This window comes from Nelusetta ayraudi, unplaced genomic scaffold (genome assembly GCF_046127955.1).
Source record: "Nelusetta ayraudi isolate G7.1 ecotype Tasmania unplaced genomic scaffold, CSIRO-AGI_Nayr_v1 ptg000009l, whole genome shotgun sequence".
Classification (NCBI taxonomy): domain Eukaryota; kingdom Metazoa; phylum Chordata; class Actinopteri; order Tetraodontiformes; family Monacanthidae; genus Nelusetta; species Nelusetta ayraudi.
Genome location: NW_027466059.1, coordinates 2259784 through 2279281, shown reverse-complemented (window position 1 = coordinate 2279281; position 19498 = coordinate 2259784). Strand labels below are relative to the sequence as shown.

Here is a 19498-nt window from a genome sequence, read left to right as displayed (position 1 = left end):
TGAGCACAATACAAAAGGGGCTAAAAAACATATCAAGTCCAAACCAGTGCTTTCTCTTTTTTTTTTTTTTTTTTTGCCCCCGAGGGGCTGATTTCACTGAGCGGAGACCCATAAATATTGTGTCCCGAAAAGGAGCCACGGTCCCGTGAGCCCGGGGGTGGGGTGATGGGTGATCAATAGGGAATCTGTCGGGTGTGAAGAGCCGCCCGATGCTATTGGCTGCACAATGAGGAGGCTGAGCTGCGGCGGCGGCCTGATGAATATGTTTGGCACTTTTTCCATCTGCTCGGCTGCGAACAACAACAACAACAGCAGAGGAAGAAGAAGAAGAAGAAGAAGAAGAAGAAGAAGAAGAAGAAGACCACCCCGGTGCCACTTCCTTGACTTGACCCCTCCCCCCAGCAACACACAAACACAAACACACACACACACACACACTGGAAGAGAAAAAAAAACATATGTAAGTGCGCGTGTGATGGGAGACACCCAGTCTGCGGCCGTCTAAACTCTTACATCTGTGCAGAGAGCGGCTGGATAACAAGGAGGGAGCTGCTGCTAATAAAGTGTTTGTGTATTAGATCCTTTATTGATAGATTTACAGTCACCACAGCCAAACACCGGTGACCTTTCAGGCGTCCGCAGGCTTGAGATTATAAAACCGGTTGGTATTCTTTCAGAGTATCACTGAGTGCCACACTGGAAACTCTTGCAAGCGTTGCTGAAATGATACATATATCTTCCCTCCCTCTGCCCAATAAATGACGATCTCGGGCTTTGACCCCCTGAGCCAAAGAAACAATTAAAGCCGAGCAGCTTTTTTTTTTTTTTTTCTGATTTATGTCTTTAAAAAAAAAAAAAAAAAAGCAGCCCCGCCTCTATGAAACAAAAAACCCGTCTAAAAGGCTGCTGGGGCATTGTTGAATGTAACCTGCTGCTGCTGCTGCTGCTGCTGCTGCACATTATGCAAATAACACAAAGGGAAACATGTTTCATCTCCCTGTTTGACCTGCAGCGGCGTTTCCACTGAATGGGGGGGTAGTGGGGGGGGACCCGGCGCGACAGACAAAGGCAGTAAAAAAAAAACTAAAAAAAACACACACACACACACGCACACATAAGGGGGAAGAAAAATGATCCACGCGTTCACATTAAAGCCAGCAATACAGCGAGCAAATCCACATTGTGCAGCGTGCGCGTGTTACCTTCATGTCGTTGACGATGGCCTGGAATAATCCGCCCAGCGCGCCGCACTCTTTCTCCACCGACTCCATGGTGTACACACGCACGCTAATGCAAGAGGGAGGGCTGGTGGGGACGCGCAAGCAGAAGGACCGAGGGTGGAGGCTCGACCGGGGAGGATCAGCGGCGGTATCCGATCCACGGCGCCTTCCTGGACATCAGATGACGGAGACAGGAGTCGTTCATCCGCCCTTTTTTCCTCCGTTGCGGGCCCCGGGAGGTGCGTGGAAGTGGTGGTGGAAGGTGGAGGGGGCGGCAGCGGGCGAGGATGCACAGCCTCGGAGCCCCTTTACGCACGAAAAAAAACAAGCGAAAATGTTGCAGCTGCCGGAGAGGAGGAGGAGAAGGGGAACCCGGTGGCACCGCCGGGTGGATGGGTGGGTGGATGGATGGAGCGGGGACGCGCACAACGGGGGGACCCGGGGAGCGGAGCTACAGCCGGGAAACGTGGAGGGCACATGCACCGCGGCTCCTCATGATCGCAGGCAGGCGCTCACACAAATAACAGAGAGAGGGAGAGGGAGAGAAAGAGAGAGAGAGAGAGAAAGAGAGAGGATCACAATGGCATGGGTAGAGGGGAGGAGGAGGAGGGGGAGGCACCGCTGCGGTCTCAGGTCTAGGACGCGGGGACGCGCTCTGTTGTGAGTGGCGGAGCCGGAGGAGCAGCAGATGTCCCGGTGGCAGGCAGGCAGGCAGGCAGGCAAGCAGGCAGAGCCTCCCGTAACCCGATCCATGGGAATGGAAAAAAGAGAAGGGGGGAGGGGGGAGGGGGTTCGAGTTCCTCCCCCCAATTCACTTGTAGTGGGTGAGGGGGCGGGGCCGAGCAGAAGCGACTCCACCCCCTCCTCTCTCTCCCACCTCCCCTACCTTCCTTGGCCCCTCCCCGCAGCGGCAGCCAAACAAAAGTGAAGCCCCGCCCCCCCGTCACCCTCCCCACCCCCACCTCTCCATTGAACAATCGGCAAAGGCAGGATTTCCTCGGCACACTATTATGTATTCACGCACGCGTCTGTTCATGAGCTCAGAGGAGGAGGAGGAGAAGAAAGGAAAAAGAGGAGGAGAAGAAGCAGAAGGTGGATGAGGAGGAGGAGGAAGGACAGGAAGATGAGGAGGAGGAGAAGCTGAAGGAGAAGGAGCAGGAGAACAAGGGGGGAGGAGAAGGAGGAAGAGGAGAAGGAGGTGGATGAGGAGGGGGAGGAAGGACAGGAAGAGGAGGAGGAGAAGAAGAAAGGAAGAAGAGGAGAAGAAGCAGAAGGTGGAGGAGGAGGGGGAAGGACAGGAAGAGGAGGAGGAGAAGGAGCAGGAGAAGAAGAAGTTGGAGGAGATGGAGCAGGATAAGAAGGGAGAAGGAGGAGGAAGAGGGGGAGGAAGGACAGGAAGAGGAGAAGGAGAAGGAGGTGAAGAGGCTGGAGAAAAAGAAGGAGCAGGAGAAGAACAAAGGAGGAGGAAGAGAAGGAGGAGGAGGGGGAGGAAGGACAGGAAGAGGAGGAGAAGAAGAAGGAGCAGGAGGAGAAGAGGCTGGAAGAAAAGAAGGAACAAAGAAGGAGGAGGAGAAGGAGCAGGAGGTGGAGGAGGAGGAGGAGGAGGAAGAGGAGGAGCGGGATGAGGAGGAGGAGAAGCAGATGGAGGTGGATGAGGAGCAGTAGGAGGAGAGGGATGATAAAGTGGATGATGAGGAGAAGGAGGAGCAGGAAAGGCAGGCAGCCCTGAAGGAGAAACAGCGGCTCTGGAGCCGAACTCCTTGGAGCAACAAAGACAGAGGGTGTCAATTATTTCCAAAGGCATCTTTCACGGCATTTCGGAAGCGCCGCTGATGAATTGCCACGCCTGTTACTCCTTCTCTTCAAAGTGGTTTTTCCTCTCGCAGCCTATTTGTGATGTAAATGAGCCCCCACGCAGCTCCCGCACCAAAACAATTAGATTGGCTTGGCACGAGGGGAAACAGCCCGCGTGAATGTGTAAGAAAATCCATTAACACCTTGACTGCTCATTAAGGTAAAATAAAAAGTATTACATGCAGTGTTCCATACAGAGCCTCGCTGAAGATGAGACACAGCATGTTGATCAAAGGCCACTTTGTGCAATGTAAAAACAAACAAGCAAACAAAAGGAAACTCATTATTCTATTAGCAGTGTTTGTGAGTAATCTATTACTAAGTAATCCACTACTGTAATTAAACTACTTTTTTTTTTTAAATAACAGAGTAATGTAACGGGATTACTGTGGCAAAACTGGTATAATTATTTTATCAAGCAACAATTCCATTACTTTTCCAAAATATTTAGCAAAACAACCAGAAACAACAATGTTGCATTATCTTTTTTTTTATTATTATTATTAACTAAAGTAATACGTAATTGATTACATGTGAAACAAAGTAGTTAAAGAAGTAATTATATTACTTTTCACAGAGTAATCGGTAGTTGGATTACTTTTATGGAGTAATCCCGACAACGCTGCCTTATGAGACGAACTTTGCTGCGCATGTTTCGTTTACCACACGAAACCTTCTATACAGTAGAAGCTACACAGGGGTACTCAGGTTTATGGGTTCATAGCCAAGCTCAACAGTTGACATGGATGATTGATGTGCTCTGCGACGGAAGGGGCGCTTGTCGCCTTTGCACGTGATATACAATGCAGGCTGCCATACAGCAGGAAGGACCTTCTAAAACAAAGGTTCCGCTTTTAAACATTCCCTAGTAGTTTTTTTGTCCGATGTCCAGGCTGGAGCAGCCAAAAGGGAAATCTTTAAAAAAAAAATAAAAAAAAGATCAAACCCAGTTAATTTTATATTACGGCCCATTTTATGGAGTCTTGCGCTGCAAGGTAAAGTTTTTATTGAGGGAAGGAGACTTTGGCTGAGAGTGCAGTGGCTGAGCAGAGAGGCTGTGTGGGTGCGTGATGTAGCAGACCAGTCTCGGAGTCCCATCGTTCTGTGATGGGACTCCAAGACGTTGCTACATTGAGGCTGTCAGGCAGAGTTAGAGGCCACCAGAGTGTAATGTTTCTTAACCCCCCCCCCCCCCACCAGATCCGTTATGGGGAAGCTACAGGGAACCGGGGTGACCCCACGGCTTTCTTGATAAACATTCTGTCAGTTTATTACCCCCACACATGTGGCAAACACACACGCACACACACACACGCACAGACACGCACGCACCTTCCTCCCTCACATGTTGTGGAATCCGCTGCCTCGCCGCTCTTTTGGCAGACGGACTAAATCTGGACAGAGTATTTTTAATCAGTCGTGCCTCTTTGACCACGTCGCTTCCTCCTCCGCTTTCACCCGGCCCGAGCTCGCTCACAAAAGCAATTACGGCATCGGTGTTGTGCTGCGTAATAATTTCCTCCGTAACTCACGCACGGGAGAGGGGAACGCGGCTTCCCGGGGATATTTATAGAGCCGGGGCATAAACCAGCGGCCCTGTCACACGAGAGAAGGGGGTTTATAAACATGAGCATGAGTCATAAACACAAGCGCTGCTGGAACATTGCGGAGAAAAGAGAGAGAGAGAGGGAGAGAGAGAGAGAGAGAGAGAAAATGAGAATAACACGAGGAACCAAAAAAAAAAAAAAAAAAAAAAATCGACTTCAGCGCCGAGTTGTGTTGACTGGATGCCCACGTGGCCTGACATGAGGTGGGGAGGCCGCGAGGCCCCGTGCGCTCACCGCAGCGCTCGCTGGCATCTCTGGGAAAACAGCTGTAGAACTGAAGAACAATCCCCCCCCACCCACCCGAGGTAGACGCCGACGTTCCAGGCGAACGTCAGCTACCATCAGCTACCCCTCTCCTCCGGGACCCGTCCTGTATCTCCACCGCACCAGAACAAAGAGATCAGAGCGCATCGCTCCAGTTCTGAAGACTTCACACGGGCTCCCAGTCAGCTATAGAACAGACTTTAAAGTTCTGCTACCAGTCAAGAAGTCGCTGTATGGTTTAGGTCCAGAATACATAATGAAATGCTAATGGAATATAAACCCAGTAGGACTCTGAGATCTGCAGACTCAGGTCAGATAGTGGAGCCCAGAGTTCAAACTGAACATGGTGAAGCAGCAATTAGCCGTTATGCTGCGCACGAATGCAATAAGCTGCCAACAGAAGTGACGTTTTTAAATCTAAGTTAAAGACTCTTCTTTTCTCTTATGCTTATAATTGAGGGCTTTTGTTCATATTGTTATATTTTTATCATATTTTTTTTTCTATTCTCCATTATTAGGGCTGTATTTATGCATTTTAATCGGTCTTTTTGTCTGCGTGTTGTCTTTGAAGACTGTGTTCTTTGTTTTTTTTTAAACGCTTTTGAAAAGTTTGAACTTTTGATCGTGTAAAGCACATTGGGTTGCCTTGTGTATGGAATGTGCTATACAAATAAAGTTGCCTTGCCTTGCCTTGCAGCACCGCTCGCTGCAACGTGTTTTCTTTTATTTTGGCAGGAATGAGTTTCAGAGGAAAGAACGCAACACAGCTTCCTTTTTTTTGCCTAGTGGGGCAGCGCAACTGGCAACCATCAGCTTTTAAGCACTTCAAGCTGAGAGAGAATTCTTAAGACTTTTGAGGCTTGTATACTGTAACTGCTGCTGGGGACATTCTCCTTCACCTTTGTACAATTACGTCTGTTTACTTTTCTGTCTTTCTTCCATGCGAGGGTGTGTGTGTGTGTGTGTGGAGGTGGAGGTGGGGGGCGGGGAGATGTTATTTATCACTTGCAACCGGCAGTGGAAACACATTAGGGGGGTGAGGGGCAGCTTAGTCGCACTGTTAGGATGAAAAAGGGGCAGTTTGTTCCCAGCATGAGGGCCCTTGCCTTGCGCGTTGACCTTCGTCAGTGTCATCACAAGATGACACTAGACACTGTGCTGATATGAAACAGCCGGCAGACCGTCACAGACGTGGAGTGACGCACTAGTCATCCACTCGCGGGCCTCCTCGTGTGCACCAGCTGCACCAATTACACTCAAAACGTGCACAAGATTAGGATTAACCTGCAAAAGACACTGATGACGCAGGCGACGTTAGTCGGGTGTGCCAAGTGGACCTTGTTGTACTACAATGGAAATTCGGAAAAACGATTCCCGAATTTTGCAATTTTTTTCACCCATTGCCGTCATACACTATTTTTACAAGACACTCTGGCAGCCCAAATCAAAATGCTGACTCCATTTACGAATACTCGAAGAAAGCCGTGCTAGCTGCGAGTCTCGGTAGCTCACAGAGGTAGACAGCCGATAGATAGCGCTCACTTACAAGAGTATATCAGCTGTGGTAGATGTGGTCCTCGACAGTAGAAATCGCCAGTAATATGTTGAGTGCGTTCATTTCTGACCAATCCGCTGAGGGTGGCGCAGCAAAACAGTAGCTGTTCGGTGAGGAAACTCGGACATTAACGAACATTACACCGGTGCTGCATCGCGCTCCAGTTGTTTTGTTATTGTGCAACGAAATTCCCGGAAGTTAACACGCTTAAAAGACTCATATCGCCCACTAGTGTGGGGGAGGCGGACGCGTTGCCGTCAATAATTCGAGTTTTTTCAGCTGCATGTGAACTGGAACTCGGAGAGAAGTCGATTAGACGAGAAAACCGAATTATGAGCTGAGTTCGATTAAGCTTTGTTGCTATTGCAAACACAGCCTCTGTTGACTTCTATCAGTCCGCTGCCTTCCTAGGAGAGGACGCGCAGGCTCTGTGATATACTGCGACATCTCACCTCTGGGGCGGGGCCTCACCCACGGTTCGGCTGGAGCCCTTGTCTTGGCCAGTTTATCACCTGCCGTGAAGGATTTCCCTCAGGAAGCTGTGACCTTCCCTGAGGTCTCGCACCCTCTTGACCATAAAAACCTATCAGGATGTATCATCTGGGGGGGGCCGAGTCCGCTCCCGCTGTTACGTAACTCATCCTCAGACCCTACGGCGAGGCCACCTGCGAGAGGAATTAAGCCCCACGATAAGACACTCGAGTGCAGCTCCTGCTTTTCTTTATGATAAGATCAACTCAACAGGTCCTGAGCGGGGGAAAGAAAAACAACGGGGTTCAGACGAGCCGCGCAGACGCGGATTATACAACACGTCGGGGAGAAATTCCTAAGAGTGTTTTGCCACGTTTCTTCTCCCACTGTGAGGTCCCGTCACCGCCGGGAGTCCGTTGCAAGAGGCTGAATTAGAGCTGCTGTTGCCGCTTTGCCTCTGCGAGGACATTTGCCGACAGCTTCAAATTTCCAGGGGTGGAGAGTGACAAACAAGAAAGATTTGCTCCTTTCCTTAAACATTATGATCTCCGCGCCGCGTTCTCTGACTAATCCCTGTATTCAAAATAGAAAGTGCCACAGCAACAGAGGACCAGATGAATAGTCACTCACTTTGTTGCATAACTGCTACAAACACAACAAAAAAGGAGTTGCTCACAGATGAATCTATGCGTGTATTTTAAAAACTGAAAATCACAAAGAGTCCCTTGAATCTGTAATCGCAGTATTTTCACCCAACTGCATTTTTAACCGATTGCAATTGTTTACCGAAAAACATCTCCAGCTCCAGCCTCGGTGCCAACGTGACACTGCCGGCACCCACGGAAACGCTGCGCGGCAATGACAGGAACACGCTGTGACTTCCGTCTCAACATCTGCGATCCGCACCATCCCAGTCTGGACTTTAATTTATTCACTGGAATCTGCGATTTATATTCACTTTAACTGTGAAACTGGATGAGAAATCGGGGGGGGGGGGGGGGGGGGAGTTATGAGTCAAGCGGCGGGACCACAAGACGATAACAATTTGTGGATTTTATGGGAGGATCTGAAGGCGAAAAATTCCTTTTTATATTTAGCGAGAAATTGCTTAAGGCAGGCGAGCGGGGAAACTAATTATCAGTCTCCTTTGTTGCAAAGATGAAGGCACAATAATATAGGTTGGGTGTGTTAAAACTTTAGCATTAATTATACATGAGAGATTTTGTCCATCCCGACTTGTTGAGGGAAAACTTTGTTTAACTTGTTCAGTAGTCCATGATCCACCAATTTAAAATTGAAATAAGCTCATTAGGATTTTCTGTTGCTCATTACCTTTCAGTATCTTATTTCACAGTTATGCACCTTGCAGAACTAATGTAGCTAGTGATCAGTGTTTTTGGGGTTACTCCATAAAAGTAATCCAACTACTGATTACTCCTGATCTGATTACTTCTTTAACCACTTTGTTTCATAAGTAATCAATTACTAATTACTTTAGTTAAAAAAGAAAAGATAACGGTGCAGTTGTGAACGTCTTGTTTCCTGCACACAACGCACAACGAACCACAATATTATTTGTTTGTATTTCCAGCTGTCAAATGCAATCGCTGTTCTTGCTTTCGCATCATCAATCTGCAACAACATTTTCAGTTGTTTTTCTGAATTTCAGACATTTTGTGGATAATAAGACATTTTTGTCTTGCAAAATATTTCGGAAAAGTAATGTGATCGTTACTTGACAAAGTAATTACGATATAATTACCAGTTCTGCCACAGTAATGCCGTTACATTACTCCATTGCTTAAAAAAAAAAAAAGAAAAAGAAAAGTAGTTTGATTACAGTAGTGGATTACTTAGTAATAGATTACTCGCCAGCACTGCCAGCGATACATTTCTCAAGTGAGCGGAGCAGCGGAGGACTTTGCCGAGGCTGCGGCAGGACTCGGCGACACACCAAACACGCGGAGCGCTTTCAACCACCTGATCTCTCGGGCCACAAAAGATAAAAATAAAGATATCGCCCTGGAACTCGTTTGCGGTCCGCCGACGGACGTACGTTTGACCCTGTTGCCAGCGACGAGAGCTTAAAAAAAAAAAAAAGGACGGCAATAACTCGTCCCGGACCAGCAGCTGGCTCCCATCACTCTCGTCGGCTGGAGGGTCTCCAACCGCCTCTGTGAATGTGACACGCCGCCGCCTCGTACCTCAACACATCACAGATGGACGGAGAGCCGTCCTGGGGTGGTGGTGGTGGAGTGTTGGGGGGTGGGGGGGTCAGGGGGGGTAGCTGGAGGACACTCTCTCTCTGAGATTCCACCGGTGACCTTCAGTCAGCGGCTGCGTGGCTACTGGATGAGATAATGTAAACCAAACCTCAGATCTCACGGCTCCCCTCCCCGCTCTCTATCTCATTCTCTTTTCCCTTTTATCCGCCCATCTCTCTGGTCCTCTCCTCGTTATCACTCCTTGCCCACCCATCTTCTCACCCTCCACCCCTCTTCCAAGGGCCCATCGGCGTTGATGAATCTCCCCTTCGGCATTTGTGACGCCGGGCCGTCCAGCTCCATGTGACCCTGTGGAATTTCCTCTGCAGCCGGTTTCAAACCCGCTCCCGCTCTCCTCCCAGTGCATCCCGGAGACACGTGCACGCCCTCCTGTGCGTACATCTCGCAAAAGATCCGGGCACCGATAGAGTCGCAGGCACGTGGAGAGACAGCGCAAGGAGGAGAAGAAGGAGGAGGAGGAGGAGGAAGAGGAGGAGGAGCAGGAGTTGTGTGGAAGTTAGGCAAGAGCAAGAAAACACTTGAAAACATAGCGGGCATGACAGGCAACGTGACTCTTTACGGGGCTGCTTGACCTATTGACACGCGCACTCAGCCGCCGGGCGGCGCACACGGACAAATAAACAGCGGGAAGGAAACGTAAATAAAACAACACCCGTAACCAAAAAAAGGCTATAAACAGGGGCTTTAAATCACTGAAACGCAAACAAATGGAAAATATTTAACAGGCCAGGCTTGCAAGGCTGTTCCGCAGCACTTGTTTTGCTGAAGGTCCCAGACTTGTACCCGTTTTTCTGATCTTTATTCTTCAGCCATGGCCACCTACAGAGCAGCCTGGCATTGTTATTTACTGAAAATAAGTAGATCTCTGGAAAACTACCTGTGTTGTACTTTACACACGTTTGAAAGGGGATAATTATTTCTGTTAGGCCACCGTTGGTGTTGTCACAAACACGTGCACTTTGTGACATCACAAAGGGCCTGTTTCCAGCACCGCGTCTCGTCCAGCACACTTTCTGAAGCTCAGAGAAAAAGGAAAAGATGAAGTTTTTTTTCTCATTTCCGTGGAGTTTCGCTGACAGGCTCCAAACACAGATGGCCAGGAAACATTAGTAGCTTTTCTTTTTTTTTTGGACAACAACATCATGTTTCGCGCGTCGTCTAGGTGTTCCAGCCCCATTTGCAGATTGTGCGAGAGTGAGCGTCTCTCTCTTTTTTTTTTTTAGAAACATCGCCGATGAGGAAACGCAGAGCTTCAGTGAGCCTGCAGCGCAGATCCAAGCCGACATCTGGAAAAACGGAGCGCGGGGCCACATGGCGAACATCATGTACGAACGCACGGCCATGTAAGAATCAGTGTTACGACGAAGCCGACAGACTCTCGGTCCGCCTCCTGGGTCGACGGCTAAAAAAAAAGCGTGGCAGCGGGAGACGCTGAAGACTTTCAGTCGACGTCTGAAGCAGCAGCGGACTTGACAAGCGTATCAAGGGCTGTCGAAGTTAATAACACGTTAATAACGCATTAACTCAAACTCCTCTTAACAGCACTCGTTTTTTTTCACGCGCGATTAACGCACGCACGGTCGGTCTGTGCCTTGCCAGCTCCCATAGTTTCAATGAAAATAAAAATAGAATATTTCCACAAAGGAATTATTATTGTCTTCTCCAATTGAGGACACATAAGAAACACATTTATTGTGATTCTTATACTTCCTGGAGTATGAGAAACACAATAAATGTCTTGTTAAGTTACATTGAGAAGGGTAAAAAAAATTGCAATTAATTTGCGATTAATCGCGAGTTAACTCAGGACACGAACGCGATTAATCGCAATAAAAATTTTAATCGAACGACAGCCGTATAGCATCAATATCATTGTGTTATTAGCCTCCCTGCCTCTCACAGTGGGAGCATTGAGTCCAAGTGGACGACCCGAAACAGAGACAACCCCTCTCACCATGGTGAAACTCACACTGCTGTGTGTGCACAGTCAGAGGTGAAGGGAGAGTGACCCCGGTTGGAGCAGCGTTGGGCCATCCCTGCCATTCCACTCACGCCTCCATCTGGAGACTCTGTGTGTGTGTGTGTGTGTGTGTGTGTGTGTGTGTGCAACTGTGCATACCAGGCGTATCTGTGTACACCGCGCACGTACGAGTTCACGTGCGCGTCTGGGAAAATATGCTCTTTAAAACGCAGCAGCTCTCCAAAAATAAACCACCAGAGTGTTCCGTGCGTTGTTGCTGCGCACCGGAGACGAGAACTCGCTGACTTTTGTTTTTTTGGCGAAGCGCCGTGTTTATATCGCGAGGAGGACGCGCACGCGGACACGCACGCAAGACGTTTTGACTCTTCCCAGGAAGGAAGACGGTCCCCGTGGGAGTCGCCCTCGGGAGTCAGCGCTCCGCGGGTCACTCCAAGCAGGGCCGCATGAAATGAAAACAGTGGCCAGCGGAGGATGCGCGTGGAATCTGGGGGCCAACGTGCATTCTGCAGGAATGTGTAAACAGTTGTTAGGTTCACTTCAAGTCATCAGTCACCGCGGACACGGCGCGCGGCTGTCGCCGTTCACCGAGGAGCAATAAATCACTTTAACAACCGCTCTGACAGCCCGTCTCTGATATTTCGGTATTATTTCCATAAACAAGGGGCTCAGGGAGTGCGGTTCTTCGAGCCTAATGTGATTGTTCGCTTGGTAACATGCTGGAGTCAGCTGACGTCTGGGCCAGGAGGAGAGTTTCAGCTTAATGTGGTGGCATGCAAATATGTTGGTTGAGGACAAAGTCACCGTCAGTGGTTTTCGGATTGAAAGGGGAACTGATTGAATCACGACAAGGACCAGAAGACCAATGAAAATGTTACAATGCCGGCGGCCACATTCGGTCTCCACCTTTCACCTGCATAGAAATATTGACATTTGCAGGATCAGAAATGTCACTGAATTTGGTCCAATGAACATGTAAAGGCATAATTCCTGAAAACCCAAATCAAAAAATGACAGATCATCCAATGTTGTTGAAGTTCCATGTCATGCAAAACTCACTGCGCCAGTGTTTTCCCAGCAACAATATGTGGCTCTAGTCTGTTGGTGAACGCCCCTGCAAATGATAAATGCTGATCCTTCATTCACCAGACACAAGCTCAAGTATGCATTTCTGGTCATTTCCCATTTGTGATGTCACAAAGGGCACCGACGACCGTACGTGGTGAGTGACCTTTACACAGGAGACGGCAAACAGAGGGCTAAATACGCTGTTATCTGGGGGCACCTGACCTGACTTTTTTTGGATAAATAATCCCACAACAATTATGAGTGTTCAAATGCTACCACTTAGTGGTGAAGGGTGGGAATTACAACATTACTATCTTACCCATACCCAGCAGGAGGTTAGTACCACATAACATAATTCATGTTGGATGGGGAAACATCACATTCACATAAGAATCACATAGGAACGTTTAATGATGGGAATGTAAAAGTAGTGTTCATGGATTCGAGGAGAGAACGTTACACACAACAGGTCTTGTGCTGGTTCGTAAAAACAAAGAAAAAAAAAGAAAGGAGAAGAAATAAAGAAATGGATGCGAGTGACGTCGGTGTTCAGAGATAAAAGAAAAAAAAATGTGAGTTTGTGCACAATCTCCTGAGATTCAGTTTGAACGATCGGTGGCGGTTTTGTTTTGACGTTATCTTAAGGCCTCTGGGAGGAATGACAAGGTCGGTGCAGACGTGAGGACCGCAAACAAACACACACACACACAGACATCCAGATCCTTGTCATGTGGGGCATTTGTGACCTCATTCGGTTACTGTAAAGTCGATTTTTTTTTTTCTCGATTTCTTTGCTTTAACCAACTCGTAGGCAGTGAGACATTTGGCAATTGAAACAAAAAAAAAATAATAATGAAAAAAGTCCTCCGCTATTCCATCACAGTTGCATCACCCAGGAAAGACAAATACACACAGCCCATGCATTCTTCATGTCTCATCCGAGAACATCATCACCCAGCAGAGCAAAGATCCACAGCGGTGCCGGCTGCAAATGTTTTCGACGCCCCAGTAGGAGCGATATGAGTGAGAGATGAATCCTGGAGCAGTGGGAGACAAAAGCCAAGTGTGGATCTTTGAAGAAAAAAACAAAAACAAAAACAAAAAAACCTGTAGTGCCTGCTCCGGTCCCCATGACGGTCCAAACCGCTGTGATTTTTTTTTTTTTTTTTTTTTACAGCTGAGTTTCCTTTCCTTCCTGCACGGCCGGTTGAAAGGTCAGGATCTCTGTGAAAGTGTGACCTAGAAGACAAAGGAGCCATTTTGATCTCACTCTGTCTGTGCATTTATTTATTTTTTGTTATTCTTTTTGCAGAGCACAGTCAGCTGGAATTTGGTCTCATCGTTCTCTTACGTTTCCACTGGCTCAGCGGCAGGTCTGTGTTGTCCAGCGAGTGGTCGTACGGTTGTGCTTCCTTCTCCTCCTCCGGATCTCTGAACTCGGCGAAGTACGGCAGCGTGAGGGCCTCCGAGGCCGTCGTCCGGCTCTCCGGATCCAGCAGCAACATGCGCTCGAGTACGGACAAGGCTGAGAGGAGAGAGTGGAGAGGGCGGAGGTGAGGGAGAAGAACGTTAAGGTTAAGGGTGTAACATTTAGAGATTTTCATGAAGAAACAGCGACATCAAGTGGTTGCATTAAATATTGCAGCGTCTTTCACTCCCCCCCCCCCCCTCCAGGGCTTGCCAGTGAACTATGTTGGCCTGCACACGCAAACCTGAATACCTCGTCAACCTTCTTTTTCATTGGTTTATTTGCAGACGCAAGAAGCCCCCCAAATACAAAAGGCAGGCAGCTGGACTGTCCACACCGGGCTTCCTTAGAAATATAGCAACGCAAGATGGCAGCTAACTAGGAGCAAGGCCGTTATTGCTCCTTATTGTACTGCGATTATACACTTTGATTATGTATTTATGGGCAGTATAATAAGCTATTACCAAACACAGAAATCATAAATCAAGCCAAATATTACACACTGGATCTGTAAGGACTCCGCAAACTGACTTTTGGAGACGTGTACGTATTTAAACATGTATTTCCTAAAATGCAAATAGGAAAAAAGGGACTTAGACACACAATTCAACTGTGTGAGACCAAAGGTACATGTCACCAAGAGGCTGAGTGAATCCTACCCTGGGGATTAGCGACAGAAACCACAGTGTAAAGCTCTTTCTTTTCCACTTTCTTAAGACTTTTGAGGTAGCTTCTAGCCTGGGACGACAGACAAAAAAAAAAAATCATCAGTACATTCAATCAGTCAAAGTGAACAGACATTGTTTTTTTTCTTCTGATATTCCATGGCAATACAGTTCTCCCGCACGCTCTCCACTTACGTCCTCAGATTCCAGTTTGGCGATGAACTCTTGAGACGGCGTCCCTGTTGTTTTCATGATTTCTGTCAGCTGATCCAAGTCTGAACACCAGGGGCGGTCAAGGGCTTTAGGGGCACTAGAATAATTTGGAATCAGCTCGGTTGACTTTTAGTCAAAAGGCGGTTGTGTGAGGATACGATCTCTTCCTTTGAAAAGCGGTTTTGCTTGCAGCATCTCTGCCATGATGCAGCCCACGGACCAAATGTCCACTGTGGGAAGAGCAGAGAGATAAACATGCTGACTACCTGGAATAAATATTTTAGGGAGAGTGGAACATTGAAGGCTTCTGGAACATAATGTAAAAAAAAAAAAAAAAAAAAAGACCATAACCAGATAAATAATAGGAAACAATGCTAACAGTGAACGTTTGCTCCTGTGTGTTTGTTTTTGTTTAATGACTATGACTGCAGCTGACAGGGCACCACGGCCATTCTGGGCGATGCAGTAAATCTCTTGCTCTAAACAGAGGGACAGGGTTGAAAGCGAGCAATTACAGTAAAAAAAGAGTAAATTGTCATCATACAACAGTCATCATAAAACAGGAGAATCCTGAGGTTTCCGCGTTTACAACAACACATAATGAGAGAGGGAGAGAGCACGAGTGAAAGGGACAGTTCAAGAGCAATTCTCTTTTAGCTCCTCATTACCAGTCTGAGTGTAGTGCATCCAGTTCAGGATGACCTCCGGGGCTCTGTACCAGCGAGTCACCACGTACCCAGTCATCTCACTGTCTGCCTGCCGGGCCAAGCCAAAGTCCAAGATCTGACACCAGACAATGAGACGATGATTTAGGTCCTCGCTAACTGAATATCACAACAAATTACAATCACGCAAAATAACCAACATTATGCTTTAGATTGACAGATAGTTAGCATCTGACAGAGTTCACTTCTGGTAAGAGAACGTATAAGCCTTTAGCTTAACGCTCTTTTGGCTTTGTAGAGCTGTAAGCATGGCTGTCTGCCATCAGAATGCTAATGCTATCTTTTTTTCTTTTTTTTTTAACTCTGTGGCTAATTGTCATCATTGCTCACTTCAGTCCTAGCGATTAGCCAGTTGAGTGTTAGCATGTTAACACAATAGGCAAAAATTGCTGTCATAAAAACATGTTGCATGAATGTTAGCGTTAGCGTGACAGACAGACAGACAGACAGACAGACAGACAGACAGATAGACAGATAGACAGAGCATTGTGAGGTTGTTAGTGTTCACACCTTTAGTTCACAATCCTGGTTGATGGCCAGATTTCCTGGTTTGAGATCCTGCATAATCCAAACATCACGTTAAAAAAACGTGTGAAGCAAAGTGCAAAAAGTCAGATTGGGTCGTTGCAAGTCACAGAGGACGGGAATAAGGGCAGGGCTGGTGCAGGAAATAAAAGCTCTCTTGGCAACTACACAGATAATCTTTATCAAGCGCAAACATGGGAGAAAGGACTCACCCTGTGAATGATGCCAGCCGAATGAATGTACTGTGGTGAGAGAACAAAGCCGGTGTTTAACAAGCATTCAACACATGAAAGCAAAGCAATACATTGCTTGATGAACTTGTGAGTAGTTGATCACCTTAAGCCCTTTCAGTATCTGATAAACTAAATACTGAATCTTCTCCTCAGACAGTCGCTGGAGCTTCATCAGTTTCCCCAGATCTGTGCCCATGAACGGCATCACCAGGTAGCTGCAGAGGTGGGAAGGAACACAGTACAAATACTTATTTAATGTACCTGAGTACCTTTTTAGGGTATCTGTACTTTAACAGAGTATTTCTTTTTCTGATGACCTTTTACTTTGACTACCAACATTTGCACGCCAATGTCTGTACGTTCTACTTTTACACTGGAAAAACCGGCTTGTTACTTGTGCGATTTAGAAGTGTGTCAAAGAAAAGTATTTCACTTAAACTTTATTTATTATCGTTGTCACTCGAAGTGGAGCTCGAAGTACAGCTCTGCTGTTGTGTAGTTCAATTTAAAACTGGAGGATATGTTAGAGAGAGATTATTTTAGAGGACCTCAGTTTTGGGCTCACCGTTCAGTAGGTTTTCAGTACAGAGAAAAAGAAACACGTAGAAAATAACATTGGTTATTGTTATTAAAAGTGACAACATGTATGTAACATATGTGTTGTTTAAGTAGTTGGGGGGGGGGGGGGGGGATCATTTTTACTTTCTGCTTGAGTACATATCAGAACCTGTGCTTTCTTACTTCTACCTGAGTAAAGAAGTTGAATCAGTACTCTGACTTTTACCAAAGTATTATTTATTTTAAATATTATTATTTACACAAGTAATCTGTAGTTTTATTTAAGTACAGAATGTGAATACTTATGCCACCTTTAAGCTGGAGGATAAATGTAGAAAAACAAACACGTGCGAGTTCCTGCAAATTCAAATCAAAAGCCTGGAAGTTATTGTCAGCTCGGCACTGCCCCACAGAGGCAGAGCCGTTAAATGACACTTACAAGTCATGGAAGGCGTCCAGCGAGAGGTCAGCGGTAAACACATCCAGCAGACCAATCACCTGCGGGGCAGAGACACATATTACACCAGCAGGGACGAGTCATAAAGGGCTCAGCGCCGCCGGGCCTTTGAACTTTGCCCTCGTGACGCATCTCACATTTTCATGTTTCATGTGCTTGAGGAGCCTCAGCTCCCTGTAGGCCCGCTTGGCAAAGAGCTCCGACTGGAAAGGGCGGTACAGCTTCTTGATGGCCACTTTGACCCCCAACCTGGAGTCCTGGGCTGAGCTGAGGGCGGAGGAGACGCACGTTAGAGTGTGTGAGTTACGATCAGGGAACAGCAGTGAGGCCTTTAGAAGAGCGGCAGCTTTAAGTCGCGCTCACTGTTACACACATTGCCAAATAGAGGTCACTATCAAAAACATATTTGGCATGAACTTTCCTTTTCACTTGGGCCTCTGAGAGTGCAAAAGAAAGTATCTGATTTGATTTGACTGACTGGGCATCTTTCATCTTCATCTTAGTTTATAATCTCATGGTTTGTTTCGTGCTTGAGGCAAATTAAGAAAATCACAATTAGTGAAGTCCAATGTTTGGTTGTTGAAGTTGTTAGTTGAACAGTATGCGAACGATATAAAGGAACACATCTTTGAAAGGGAACTGGAACCAGGACACTTAAAATAAATAAATAAATAAATAAACCGCCTCATTGTTTATATACATATATATATATATATATATATATATATATATATATATATATATATATATATATATATATATATACATACATATATATAAAAAATGCTTCACAGTGGTTACATGGCTGCATGTGTTTGACACGCCCATATTTTTGCTTTTTCAAATGATAAGGAAAGACATCAGAAGTGACTTCAGGAGGGATTCACATGAAAACAAACTAGTGTGTGACATTCAGCCCAGCCTGAACCACACTAATCCCTCCCTAACCCTGACTTTGACCTCAGTCCTCAACGTGTCCGCCCTAAAAAAAAAATAAAAAAAATCTAACAAAACTGTGCGTGTGGATCAGCCAAAAAATGTCCCAATTTTAGACAAGGATTAAAATAAATCAAAAATCAATGGACACGCACACACACAGATGAACAATTTCTCAGTCAATCAGGGTTTGCTGGCTGCATCATACATATCTTCCTGAATGGGCCTGGTGTTTGTTTGTTTTTTCCTTTCACTTTAACCTTCAGTCAGTCTCTCTCACACACACACACACACACACACACACACACACACACACACACACACACACACACACACACACACACACGACCCCCTTGACCTCTCTTCCTGTGTGCGGCTGCTTCGTCTCCCAGCCTCGCTGTCACATCTAAACCCCCCCAGCTCAGTTTGACTCACTTGAGTCACAGCTCTGTTCGCTCCACTCAGCTTCAGGCCGACCGCCCACACAGAATAATCATTTCTAACAAAGGCGACGTGAGCAGCGTGACGCAGGCAGAGGTGCCCGAATAAAGATGTTGCGACCGGGCAAAAAATAAAAAATAAAATAAAAAAAAATCCTCGGCTTTGCAAAACTCCAAGCTCTGATCTGCGATGCCGAACTTTAAAATGAGCGATGAAGCTGCTTCAAAGTGGAAAACCGGAGCGCATCATATCAGGAAATGAAGCAGCAGCTGCATGTGTTCGACGGGGCGCGCGCGCGCGCACACACACACACACACACACACACACACACACACACACACACACACACACACACACACACACACACACACACACTTTCCCTTTTGTTCGGGGGGCTGCAGCCTTGTGCGCCGCCACCACCATCTGTCCCGGTCCCCCTCCCTCCAGAGCTCGTAGATCTCTCGTTTGTTACGCACACAATCACGCGCGGCCACTTACCACACCGTCCCGTACGCGCCGGTCCCCACCTGCCGCAGGTCCCGGTACCGCTCCGGCACTTCCCATGAGGTTTTGTTGACGTCCTGGCGACAATAACCGGGCCGGACTCGCTTAGACATCTCACACACCCCCTCCAAAAAACAAGTGAAAACACTCTTGTCACATACACGCGAGTCGTCCGGAAGTGGAAAGGGACTCTGGTCTGCTCGCTACACACCCATTGTCCCGGCGGCTCCTATGCACCTATGCGCACCATTGGCGCAGTTCTGCGTGTCTGCCGCACAGGGCGCAGCGCGCGCTGAGGTCACCCACAAGCCACTCCCGACTCGCGTGTCTCGTCTGGGGGATTATTGCAGCTAATACTAGCAGGTGACTGGTGTTTGTGTAGTAGTAGTAATAATAATAATAATAATGATAAGAGTCGTTCGCACCGACCCCGGCCACCGTATTGGACCGCCTCGGGCTTCCGTATGTTGC

General features: G+C 47.2%; 2 protein-coding genes across 4 annotated transcripts in view; both read right to left on the bottom strand.

Annotated features, from left to right (window-relative positions):
* Nucleotides 1–1933, bottom strand: part of mtss1la (MTSS I-BAR domain containing 2a) — a 30046-nt gene extending 28113 nt beyond the window's left edge. Inside the window, exon 1 of one of the 3 annotated variants that reach the window (XM_076019396.1) lies at nucleotides 1203–1933. In XM_076019396.1, the coding sequence (XP_075875511.1) occupies nucleotides 1203–1271 (69 nt within the window). In that variant the 5' untranslated portion in view covers nucleotides 1272–1933. The remainder of the gene's footprint in view (nucleotides 1–1202) is intronic. The other 2 variants (XM_076019398.1, XM_076019397.1) reach the window with 2 other exon arrangements.
* A 10756-nt stretch (nucleotides 1934–12689) lies between these two features.
* mapk12a (mitogen-activated protein kinase 12a) lies at nucleotides 12690–19354 on the bottom strand. Its single transcript, XM_076019395.1, has 12 exons — nucleotides 19022–19354; nucleotides 17284–17413; nucleotides 17129–17187; nucleotides 16235–16346; nucleotides 16111–16140; nucleotides 15884–15931; nucleotides 15317–15431; nucleotides 14807–14878; nucleotides 14631–14710; nucleotides 14430–14508; nucleotides 13654–13827; nucleotides 12690–13541 (listed from the first exon to the last, which is right to left on the bottom strand). Exons 1-12 carry the CDS (start codon nucleotides 19138–19140, stop codon nucleotides 13474–13476), a joined length of 1086 nt encoding a protein of 361 aa, XP_075875510.1. The 5' UTR covers nucleotides 19141–19354; the 3' UTR covers nucleotides 12690–13473.
* Between the last annotated feature and the right edge of the window lie 144 nt (nucleotides 19355–19498).